This window comes from Sinocyclocheilus grahami, unplaced genomic scaffold (genome assembly GCF_001515645.1).
Source record: "Sinocyclocheilus grahami isolate Dianchi unplaced genomic scaffold, SAMN03320097.WGS_v1.1 scaffold1441.1, whole genome shotgun sequence".
Taxonomy (NCBI): domain Eukaryota; kingdom Metazoa; phylum Chordata; class Actinopteri; order Cypriniformes; family Cyprinidae; genus Sinocyclocheilus; species Sinocyclocheilus grahami.
Window position 1 is genome coordinate 108,027 of NW_015506620.1, and position 12,529 is coordinate 120,555.

General features: G+C 38.8%; 1 protein-coding gene across 1 annotated transcript; it reads right to left on the minus strand.

Moving 5' to 3' along the window:
• Window positions 1-8,075: 8,075 nt before the first annotated feature.
• Window positions 8,076-12,144, minus strand: LOC107570328 (SLAM family member 5-like). The gene is made up of 5 exons (XM_016256550.1): window positions 12,093-12,144; window positions 10,680-10,997; window positions 10,220-10,525; window positions 9,530-9,597; window positions 8,076-8,123 (listed from the first exon to the last, which is right to left on the minus strand). The coding sequence occupies exons 1-5, from the start codon at window positions 12,142-12,144 to the stop codon at window positions 8,076-8,078; spliced, it is 792 nt and encodes a 263-aa protein (XP_016112036.1).
• Between the last annotated feature and the right edge of the window lie 385 nt (window positions 12,145-12,529).

The window sequence follows — 12,529 nt, forward strand, 5'->3', positions numbered from 1 at the left end:
CGACACTAGCCTTCTGTGCTCGTCTCTGATCCTCAAACCGAGACGGGCCAGGACCCCTGGACCTTCGTGGAATGAGGTTTTTGAAGGCCGCTGAGCGCGCCTTCGCCTCCCTAAACTTTTCGACGACCGTCTCAACGGATGTACCAAAAAGTTCAGAGGGCGAAACCGGGGCATCGAGAAGAAAACCCCTTTCTTTCTTCCCGATGTCTGCCAGGTTTACCCACAGCTGCCTCTCCGTTACTACCATCGCCGCCATAGATCTGCCCATGGCAGAGGCAGCCTGCTTAGTAGCACGGAGCGCAACTCAGCCATGTCATCAGAAGAAAGGCCCTCGCCTTTATCCAGGTCTTTCAGCAGGTCAGCCTGGTATGCCTGGAGCACCGCCATCGTGTGCAGCGAAGCAACAGCCTGACCTGCTGCTGCGTATGCCCTGCCATTCAATTTAGATGTAGCTTGAAGGGGCACGGATGGCAAGGAGGGAGTTTTGAGAGACGATGTCTCACCCATAGAGAGATAGCTAGCTAGCGTCTCTTCTACAGGGGGCATTCTCTCATAGCCGTTTTCGCGCATCGCCTCGATGTTCGCATAACTGGTATGCTGAAACCGATGGATGCGTGAGGAAAACGGCTTCTTCCATTCCTTCTCGATCTTAGTATGGAGATCAGGAAGGAAAGGAAGGCTCACCTGAGCTGGAGGGTTATGGCCAGAAAGATAACGTTCCTCGAGACGACCTCGCAACGTCACTTCCTTAGTCCGCTTCCACAGCAAGTCAAGCCTTGCCGTGGCACGATCCATAACCTCTAGGAGCTCATCATACGCAGGGCAAGAGGATTGAGAAGGCTCAGCCTCAGCTTCTTCGCTCTCTTCATCCATTTCCTGCTCTTCCTGGGCTGGACCCAGCAGAGCACTGGCCCCTGGATCAGATGATGTTAAAGAGAGACAATCATCCTCCAGCGGCTGTCTCTCGCCCGCCGCCGATGAGCGCGAGAAGGAAAGCCCCTCTCTAAACTCATCGGCCAGGTCCACCTGAGATCCCCACGAGCTCATTCTCCTCCGTGCCTCAGCAGCAGCGGGTCCTGATCCGCGGGAAGCAGATGGCTGCCCCTATTTACTTGAAAAGAGAGACAAACGAGAACGGAGCTTTTTCATTGGAAAAAACTCGCAATGCACGCAGATTGCCCCCTCGAGGACATCACGTGCGTGCTTTTCGCCCAAACAAATAACACATAGATCATGTGTGTCATCTGGTGTCAAATAGCGATGACATAGATGCACACACCTTCTAAATGCTCTGCTAGTGCTCGCCATAATAAATAGAGATAGCTCTTACTTTCTCCTTGGAAATGCACACTTCAAACAGAACAGTCAATGAAGAAGAGAATGATGTGTGCTCCCGGCGCCTATTTATACTTTAGTCGCACCGGTAGTGACGTCATGGCTGTCGCCGGCCAAAGAGTTGGTGTTTTTTCAATGTATGTATGCTTCAGACACGGGTCACGACGAGGCGTTCCCCATAGCGACCCCTAGAGGACGCAGTTCGAAGTTCCCATGAAAGGGAACCTACACTTCAGATCAACATGCAAAACAACAACAACAAATATATATGATCAAGTGCATGATGGGAAAATGACCAACATTTCAGGCAAGGCGAGGCGCATCTCAAACAAGCCTATTGTTAACACGCCCAAAAAAACAAGAATAGGCTTGTTTGAGATGCGCCTCGTCTTGCCTGAAATGTTGGTCATTTTCCCATCATGCACTTGATCAGCGCAGTCGGTGGAGAGCAACCGCGCTCGACTGCACAATCCGACACAGCCGCCTCGCCGTCGCGAGAGTTGTTTTTGCACACGTCAGCATGACATCAGAGCAAGTCGGACGTAAGTCGGACACTTTTCTAACCGGCATGCATCTCGCGGTGATCACCGGTGATCGGTTCTGCGCAGATTTTGCTAATCTCAAACAAGCCTACTATCTCACAGTACTTTGATGTCATACGACAATATGTCTGCACAGCGCTGATGCATCTCTCTCACTTGACTGTGCAGTCCAGCGCAGTTGCTCTCCTCCGACTGTGGGCTCCAAGGCTGCGTCCCCCCCCCCACCCCCACACACACACACACACACACTTGCCAGTTTAAACATTCAAGTGATTATAATGCATTCAAGTGCAACATCAAAAACGCGAAATAACTTAATTCAGTACTAGCATGCGGTGTTCTGTGCGCATTAGAGCCGCGTCTCACAGCCCATGGCCACAGAATGGAGTTCTCTTATTGTGGTTGAATGGTCAAATACATAAGTCAAACTATCCATTTTGGTGAGTATCCTCAAACTTTGGTTATGACATAAGTGAACATAAACAGTTGATGATGTCTTTATATTGTATACATGTATTGTGTTTTAAAGTAACTGCCTAATTTACTAGATGCTGAGTTGCTGTCAGTGTTAATCCAAGGGAAAAAAGGAGAGAGAGAAAAAAAAATCACTCACAGCTCTTTAATAACTTTTAGGAACTATACTCTCATTCCGGCGTAATAATCAAGGAACTTTGCTATCGTTCTATGGTTGCATGATATTACGCAGCGCCTGAAAATAGTCCCAGCTAGGTAGCATCCAATAAGCCTACTTTCAGGCGCTGCGTAATATCATTGCGCCTGCTGCAACCATAGTACGGCAGCAAAGTTCCTTGATTATTACGGATATTACGGAAAATAAAAAGCTGCGATTTTCTAGGTCAATATGGCTAGGAACTACTCTCATTCCGGCGTAATAATCAAGGAACTTTGATGCCGTACTATGGTTGCAGCACCCCTCAACAATTCATTTAGTAAAATTCCAGTGAAATTTTAATCTATATATATATATATATATATATATATATATATATATATCTCACCATCATCCAATCTGTCTGGAATGACATGAAGAAACAGAAAAGACTGAGACTGACTAAATCCAGAAGAAACATGGCAACATCTCCAGGACGTTTAAACCTACCTACAAAGCTACCTGAACAACTATGTGCAAGTGTACCTAGGACAAAAGCTGCTTTAAACTCAACGGGTGATCACACCAAATGTTGATTTAATTTAGTTAATAGAAGTAAATTGATTAATAAAATCTATTTATGACATTATTTTGACAGCATTCAAAACTTTTGACAGTATTGTAGCTTTGTAGGTTTCTTGGAGCTTCTTGGAGACATTATATATATATATATATATATATATATATATATATCTCACCATCATCCAATCTGTCTGGAATGACATGAAGAAACAGAAAAGACTGAGACTGACTAAATCCAGAAGAAACATGGCAACATCTCCAGGACGTTTAAACCTACCTACAAAGCTACCTGAACAACTATGTGCAAGTGTACCTAGGACAAAAGCTGCTTTAAACTCAACGGGTGATCACACCAAATGTTGATTTAATTTAGTTAATAGAAGTAAATTGATTAATAAAATCTATTTATGACATTATTTTGACAGCATTCAAAACTTTTGACAGTATTGTAGCTTTGTAGGTTTCTTGGAGCTTCTTGGAGACATTGCCACAGTTCTTCTGGATTTGGTCTGTCTGTTTTTTTTTTGTTTTCTTTCTTTTGTGTTTCTTTTTCTTCATGTAGACAGACTGGATGACGGTGAGATCAGATTTCACCATTGGTGTGTTATCAGACTCCTTATGCATACAAAAATTTCACTGGAATTTTACTAAATTAATTGTAATAAATTCAGCCACCACTAGGGGCCCCTGGTGAGCTTCCTTGTTGTAGTGATGGGACGTTCGGATCATTTTACCGACTCGGACCTTTGAGTCTTGTTCAGCAAAATGAACAAATCTTTTTTCGAGTCATTTAGTTTATTTTAGCAAAAAATAATTAAAATGTTACGTGTTACTTCCCTAACACGTCTACTACTTAAACAAACGTTGATCACACTACATACAATACAAAACTGCTATAAGAAACAGAAAAGATTAATTAATTGTTTACCTGGGTCTTCAGTCTATGATTAGCTCACCACCTCTTATCTGACAAGTCTTCGGGTTTGAGTCATTCGTTCATAACGTGACAGCCCCATAAGCTTAACCAATGCAGTCTGAGCCGGAAAGAGAATTGATTAGTTCATCTCTCGAGTCGTTCGGATCGTTCGTTCTTTTATCACGTGACGTGACAGCGTTGGATAGAGAAATTAATTAATTTACAAGCTTCCTTACAAACGGGTGCATAGTTATTATTATTATTATCATTATTATAATTATTATTTACTCTTAAAGTTACGTGATGCGTTTCTGGTCTCAAATTGTAGCTTTTTACTTCTTACAGTTTATAAATGTGTGAATTTCTGTCATGATGGTTCTTTTCCATAACACTGAATGTTGTAACAAAGGTAATAAAGAGTTGGTTATTATTATTAAGTCTCTTTCCGGCAGACTGCATAGGGCTGTCACGTGATGAACGAACGACTCGAAAAACCCGAAGACTCGAAACAGGTGAACTACTTGACTAATTCCAGTACAGAACTTATAGGATGTTGCGCATGCGCGACTGAATGAATCACTCCCCGAGACGACTCGTTCTTCCCGAGTCACATTAAAGATTCATTCAAAATGAACGAATCGTTCAAGAACGACCCAACACTACCTTATTGCGGGTTAATACCTATGCTGACCCAGGGTGCTTCTTGCAGCCAATCAGCAGTAAGGGGCGTAACTACTCAGGATGTGGAGGAGAGCTCATTCAGTGCACGGGACGGACATTAGCAGAGCTGAGCGACAGAAAGATAGAGATGGCGGATAAAAAACAAAAGAGGAAAACATCTGCGGAACAAAAGAAGGCTTAAGGCAAGAAAGTGGGACCTGTGTAAATATCGGATCAGCTTTCCAGCACTGGAGAGAACTCAAGGAGCGGAAGGCCTGCGATCGGACGCCGAGGTTGCTTTGTTTCTTCTCGATAGCTGAGTAACACCGTGTCTGCGCCGCAACAGCTAAAGTCTGCCTAGTACACTGGACGCGACAAAGCGACCGTTGAAAATCATTTGAAATTTGTGTCAATACATCATGAATGGAACGCAGCAGCAGTTTTGCTTTGTTTCACAGAACTAATCCATTGCGTACGTATGTGTGGGGTGGAGCTATCAAAATAGGGGCCAGACACTTTTGGGGTAAGGGCGTGTTTGTTTTGGTGATTTCAAATGTCAACATTGGCTTCCAGAAATCGCTTACCCCATCTTTAATTGTTTGACAGCACTAATACAGTGGGTACGGAAAGTATTCAGACCCCCTTAAATTTTTCACTCTTTGTTATATTGCAGCCATTTGCTAAAATCATTTAAGTTATTTTTTTTCCCTGATTAATGTAAACACAGCACCCCATATTGACAGAAAAACACAGAATTGTTGACATTTTTGCAGATCGTCAACCAAAATGCACCGTTAGTACTTTGTTGCCCCTCCTATGGTTTTTATGACAGCCTGAATTATTTGGGGCATGGACTCCACTAATGAAAAACAATATTCTTCATCAAGCTGGTTCCAACTTTCTCGAATAGTGGTTGACAGATCAGCTTTGCAAGATGAAGCCTTTTCATAGACCTTTTTTTTTTTTTTTCAATTTCCAAAAATTTTCAGTCAGATTTAGATCCAGACTGTTTGCTGGCCATGTTATTGAGTGGATATCCCTTTCCTGAAGAAAAGCTTTAACACTCTGCTCTGTGGCAAGATGCATTATCATCCTGAAAAAATTACATCGTAATCACCAAACCTTTTTTTTGTGGATGGAATGACAAAAGTGTCCAAACTTTCAAAGCACACTTGTGCATTGACTGTTGAGGTAAGGATGCCCATTTCGCCTGGTCCTTTACCTGACATGCAACCCCATACCGTAAATGAGTTGGGAAATTTGGTTGTTTTGTTCAGGCAGTCATCTTTATACATTTCATTTGAATGGCACCAGACAAAAGTTCCAGCATTATCTCCTTGTCCAATGCAGATTCATGATTAATCACTGAATATCACTTTCATCCAATCATCCACACTCCATGACTGCTTCTCTTTAGCCTGTAACCTTGTTTTCTTCTGTTTAGGTGTTAATGCTGGTTTCCGTTTGGTTTTTCTATATTTAAATCCCATTTCATTCAGCCGGTTTCTTACAGTTCTGTCACACACATTGACTGCTGTTTCCGCCTATTTGTTTTTCATTTGTTTCGTTGTGCATTTTTTATTTTCAAGGCAAATTGCTTTGAGATTTCTATCCTGACGCTTTGAGGTCTTCCTTGGTCTATACTTGCACCAAATTTTTGAAACAGCTAACTGGGAACATCCAACTACTTTTGAAATGCAAATTACAATCGGATTACATATTTTTCTCTCAACATTGAGGGATTCTATATATTTTTTTCCTCTACTTGATCAGGAAAACAATTTTCAGTAAATTAAAATGTTTTAATTTAATTTGTTTGAGGTATGTTTCACATAAAGAAAGTGTTGACTTATCAAACACATTTTTGTGTTATCTGTGATTTGTTTATTTGTTATAAAAATTTGGGTGGACATCTTCTAAGTGCAACCGATGAACACTCAACGGCTCCAGAATACCCATAATGCACTTTCAGGGTAATGCTGAATTAATTTTCGCGTCTCGCCAGAAGATGGCGCCTGCAGCAAATTCATCTAGCCATCCATTTTCCATACCACAAAAGTATTTGCCTAAAACGACAGACCCTACTTCCCAATGTGCATACTATCCACCCTATCTGCCCTAAATAGTATTGAAAATTAATAATATCACATAGATTAGAATGGATAGTATGCACTTTGGAACACAGGCAGAGACACACAAAGCGCCCCCGTGACTTTAACTCACTGATCTGCCTGCGTTCACATGGTGCATGATATGAGACGGAGAGAGGCTGACTACTCAGCATGCATGGGAATATATTAATAGTGTGTTTCCACCGACTGGTCTGAATAACTCGCTGCTGCAGGTTATTTCCTGTTCTGCCTTGTTTTTTTTTTTTTGCCTTGAGTTTTTAATTGATTTTTCAATTGAGAAAAAACATATACTGACAATAATGTTAACTTAATAAGTGCAAGTTTACATTTTATTTGATACCATACCTAATTTCTAAATACACTCAAGTTCAAAATGTTGATAACAATGTTGACTTGTTTTTACAAGAATTTTAGAACGCTGACACCTAAAAGTGTAAAAATTAAATACAGATTACTTATTATTTAAGTTACAAACACTATGGACAGCCTATGTTCAGCCTTATGTAATCTACCTCAACATACAATAGTTTAACAGGAAAGATTTACTGGGGCTTACCATTAATGAACATAAATGCATATGCATTTCAAGCTCAAGCTACTGCTATTGTCAACTAAAGCTATACTGTCAAATGTGCATCTCCAAGAAATAAACATATGTATGTTAATTGTGCATTTCCAAGAAACATAATAATCTTTTGGAGCACAGCATGAGTATGTGAGGTCATGGATATAGAAATACATCAGCCATGTCAATACTAATATTTTACAGACACATAATACTGCAGTAATATCACTATTTGACTTGAGTCAGTCTTTTATCTGTTAGATTTGGTATTTTGTAGCAAACTGTTTTGTCTAAAGCAGAAGTCAAATGGTTTCATGTTAGCAGTAATGGGAAAAAAGCCCTTCAACCACTATTCACACCTCAGAGACACTCTCACAGACATCAAAAACAATCGTCCGGCATGAGATACATTCTCATGCATAAGTTGTTTCGCTACGCAAGAGAACAAACCACCTTTCTGTAACGATTAAAGCAATATTTCACTCCTTTTGTATCTACATTTTGTACGTTTATTAGATTTACACACATGGTCTCTTTAGCATTTAAGAGTTAAACATGAAATGCTCCAATGGGCCATATGATTTCGTTAATTTGTATTACAAGGACATTCTTATTTCAGAGAGCATTTCATTAATCTGTTTTTACGTGTTAAACTTCAAACCCTTCAGGATGATCATCGTTGAAAGTGATGACACAGCAGCTAATCTAGCGCTAGAAAAAGATTGACAACTGATCATATGGCAACAGATGTATACTCCACATGATTTTCCACTTCAGCATTCTGTGAAATAAAATAAAAAATAATCACACCAGAGCTGATAAAAAAAACAAAAAAACTAAGAAGTGTGACCCTCTAAAAATGACCTCTTAGACAGATTACTTTGGTTGTAAACTTGTGACTTTCTGGCTTCAGTGATTATTATGAATTATTGCCAAATGTGATACTACAAATTTGATCTGATATAAGATTTTGCTGTAACAACTCTAAAAAAGATGCAGTCGTTGTGTTATAAAGCAGATTTGACAATAATCGCATGGTGTAAAAAGCACATTTTTGACAGACTGTTGTGCAAGCCATCAAAAAAGATGCATTGATGTGACTTTCATTTCCTGACTGCTTCAGTTTCCTGTAAGACAGTTTTAACACAGTAAGTTTCTGCTAAAATATACAAACATATAGTTCTATTAAATCTTTAAAAAATAACTCAATCGCTTTTTATTGAAACTACATGAACCATTATTGTTGAAATAACTGGACAGTGGATTCCCATCCATGTGTTATAAGAGTAAATGTTTAATTTAACTATAATTAAAGGTGCTATTCAACAAACAGTTAATGTGTATATTAGCTTTGTTTAGTGTTGCTTTGCTTAGTAAGAATTAGCTGTGCTTATTTCAGTAAAACAATATATTTAGTATATGCGATACTGATATAGTAGCTAGCTGACACACAAACCTGGACTTGTTTCTGTGGTATAAACCCGCATTAATTTTCTGGAAATATTTTCTCCTGTTAAATTAAGTTAATTGAATAAACTATTTATTTACATTTTTTAATGTTTTGGGTGTATATCATATTCACTGACTGAAAGTTGAAGCCTGTAGTGGTTATAGTAGGGTTTAGAGATCCCACACTCCTTCAGTCTTTTTCAGTTGCTTTAAAAATATTTGTTTATATATATATATATATATGGAAATATACATAGGCAGTGCAGATATTTTGTGTGTTTCTGGTACTGAATGACAATACATTTTACATAAATATCTGATATGGTGCTTTTGTGTGTGATACAGATACTTAAATGATACAGAGACTTTTCATCAAAAAAAAAAAATCTTACACAATCTTACCCATTTCTGTGCGTTTCTTTTGTGGAATGTTGGATTAGCGTAAGTGATCTGTCTGTTAAGAGTCTGAACTGTTTCAACAACAATAATAGAAGGATTAAAACAGCAAAACACAATCTGAACTAGATGTGTTTCTTTGCAACATTATTAGAGCTGTCAGCTAAAGTAGTTCTAGGCAGGTCGTGACTGCATTACAGTTACATATCTCTTGATCGCCAAAGAGTTTCAGTTATTTCAAAGGCTCTTACAGTCTACAACAGCAAACGAACCAATACTCACAAAGTAATAAACAATATGCCGAAAAGTCAAACTATTTCCATGCATCTTACACAATCTTACCCATTTCTGTGCGTTTCTTTTGTGGAATGTTGGATTAGCGTAAGTGATCTGTCTGTTAAGAGTCTGAACTGTTTCAACAACAATAATAGAAGGATTAAAACAGCAAAACACAATCTGAACTAGATGTGTTTCTTTGCAACATTATTAGAGCTGTCAGCTAAAGTAGTTCTAGGCAGGTCGTGACTGCATTACAGTTACATATCTCTTGATCGCCAAAGAGTTTCAGTTATTTCAAAGGCTCTTACAGTCTACAACAGCAAACGAACCAATACTCACAAAGTAATAAACAATATGCCGAAAAGTCAAACTATTTCCATGCGTGTCCCACTAAATTATGATTTACTCATTAAAAAAAGCTGTCTCACATACTGTGTGGACACACACTCACTCACAAGATGGAAACATACACACGCACACAAACTTTCCACTGCTGCCCTGCAACTGACTTTTTTATAATATATTTAGCAACTGAAAACGGTGACACTTGCCTTCTTTGCCTGTTGTTCTACATTTCCAGCAGATGCAGAAGATCCCAACTGCAGCTATAATCAATAGAGATCCAACAGCAGCAGAAACCAGCACCAAGGGTGGACCCTGATCTATAATGGACAAAATTAAAGTGAATGTGTCTGATCTATAACAAAATCAGAGATCAGCTCAGTAGATAAACATGTATCAATACTGACAAACCTGAACGTGTGTAACAGATTTTGCTGATGTCCAGATGTCTGGTCTGGTTGCTGATGGGATTGTTGAGCACACAGCTGTAGCTGTTTTTCTCCTGATATTCCACCTCCAGAGGTAGAGAGAGACTGATGCTGAGATCAGACACACTGATGCTGGACAATAAACGGTTTCCTTTGTACCAGGAGAGAGTCACATGACCCACATTCACCACTGAACACACCAATGAACAATTCTGCTGTGATGATGATGATGATGATGATGATGATGATGATGATGAATCTCTGGTAATGTTAGGAGTGGGCAGACGAGCTGACAAAAATGAGCAGAAATATTGATTAATATAAACATCAATCTTATTTTTCAGTTCAGTGTGTTTAGAATGAGGGTTTGGTCCATCATCTAAAACCCCAAAATTATTTTACAATTCAATAAATATAAATGAAAACAGATGGTTTCTACTCACCATAGACAGAAACACTGAATGTTTTTGCTGACCGTTTTGCTCCCTTTATTTGTAGTTTATAGTCTCCAGCATGTTGAGTTGTGATGTTTGTGATGGTCAGAGATCCAGTTTGATCGTCCAGCTTCAGTCTGTCTCTGAATCTCCCACTGTGACCATCTAATATGGAGAAAATGTGATTCTCAATGCTGATTTTAGCTATGAGAGAGTTTTCAGCTCCAAATTTCCACAGTATGTCGTCGTCTTCACGTATTTCAGTAACATCCGTGTTTAGTGTGACAGAATCACCTTCCATCACTGACACAAATTCACCAAACACACCTGGAGAACATAATTTTGTCGGTTTACAAATTCTGAAATCAGCTGTAGTTTTTATAATTTACAAGTAAACTGAAGAACAGCAGCAGAGCCACATAATGAAAGGTCAGATATATTAACAAACAGATATGTGTGTGACCCCTCAATCTTCAATTTGTTTTAAAAGTTAAATGTCAATCATTTTCCATAACATTTTATTTCCATGGCCATTCCAGACCTGGGAATTTGAATGTAACATTCTGAACAGAGACTTGTCTTTAAAGTTAGTACGTTTCACAATATTGTATATTCATTTGGTAAAATAACAGCTGATGAAAATAATGTTTTCTTACCTATCGGACTCCACCAGCACAAACAGAACAAAACTAGCATGTGAAACATTTTGTCAGTTGTTCAGTGTCTGATCTAAGAGGACATTCAACCTAAAAACGCTCAACCTGATGTGAATCCTCCCACAACAGAGTTTGACCCTATAGGTTATACATATTTGCATATAATATAATGTTATAGTTCTTCTGGCCTTATTAAAACTTTATCTGTTCTTAATGGGTGAAAACATTCTTTAATTTTATCATTTAACATCCTTTTTGTAAGATAGCTGCCTGAATTTGTTAAATTGGTAGTAGAATTACAAGAATATTGTGTGAATTGTGGATTAACTAAATTTAATGGTAAAATAGTCTAACTAGCGATTTTAAAATGGTTGTGTATATTTATTTCTCAATTTTTGTGTAAGGAAAAAACAGTTTATAAAATTAAAACCATGCACCGTTTTTACTTAAGTTCATCTTCTGAGTCAAACTGAAACCTGCTGTGGTTGGCTTTTTTACAGAAATGTGGTTTGATCTGTTGGGTCTACAAGCATTGTGTGTGTGGGTATTCAGTGCATGTGTGTTTAGTTTATAGGTCAGGGTCCTTCCTGTCCTTCTACTGTGAATTTTTTTCATACGGTAAAAATCAAGTTTTAATGTAGTTTGTATGTCCATGTGGTGTTGTATATGTAATATAAGACAAACCATGCACACATTCATCAGTCACTCAACACAGTTGCAGAGTATTTTCTCCTTGAAATAGCAGTTTACACTAACAGTTTACAACCTCCCCTCTTTCCTATCATCACAAACATGTTCCTATCATGCTCTGTAGCCATTTTAACACGGTGAGTATAAAAATACCTTTAAGAAGGAAGAGGGAAAAAAGCAGGTGAATTACGTATATGACGTATATTATGATGTTATGAAAAACTATACCTTTCTCCACTGACTTTCTAAGATGTTTAAAGCATTTAAAAGAATGCTGATTTGTTTGAAGGTAGCTGCATGACTCTTAATTCGGCAAGGGTTTAGAGTAGGCTGTCACAATCTGTGATGTTTTCGGTTTCGTTTTCAAGGGCTTTTTTTAGAATGTTTTCATCATTTCCTATGTTTGCCTTCTGTTTTCTTCCATTGCCATGGTTATTCATTGTGTCATGGTTTATCACACAGCTGTCCCTCGTTTGATCGTTAGTTCACGTGTATATAATGCCCTCAGTTTTT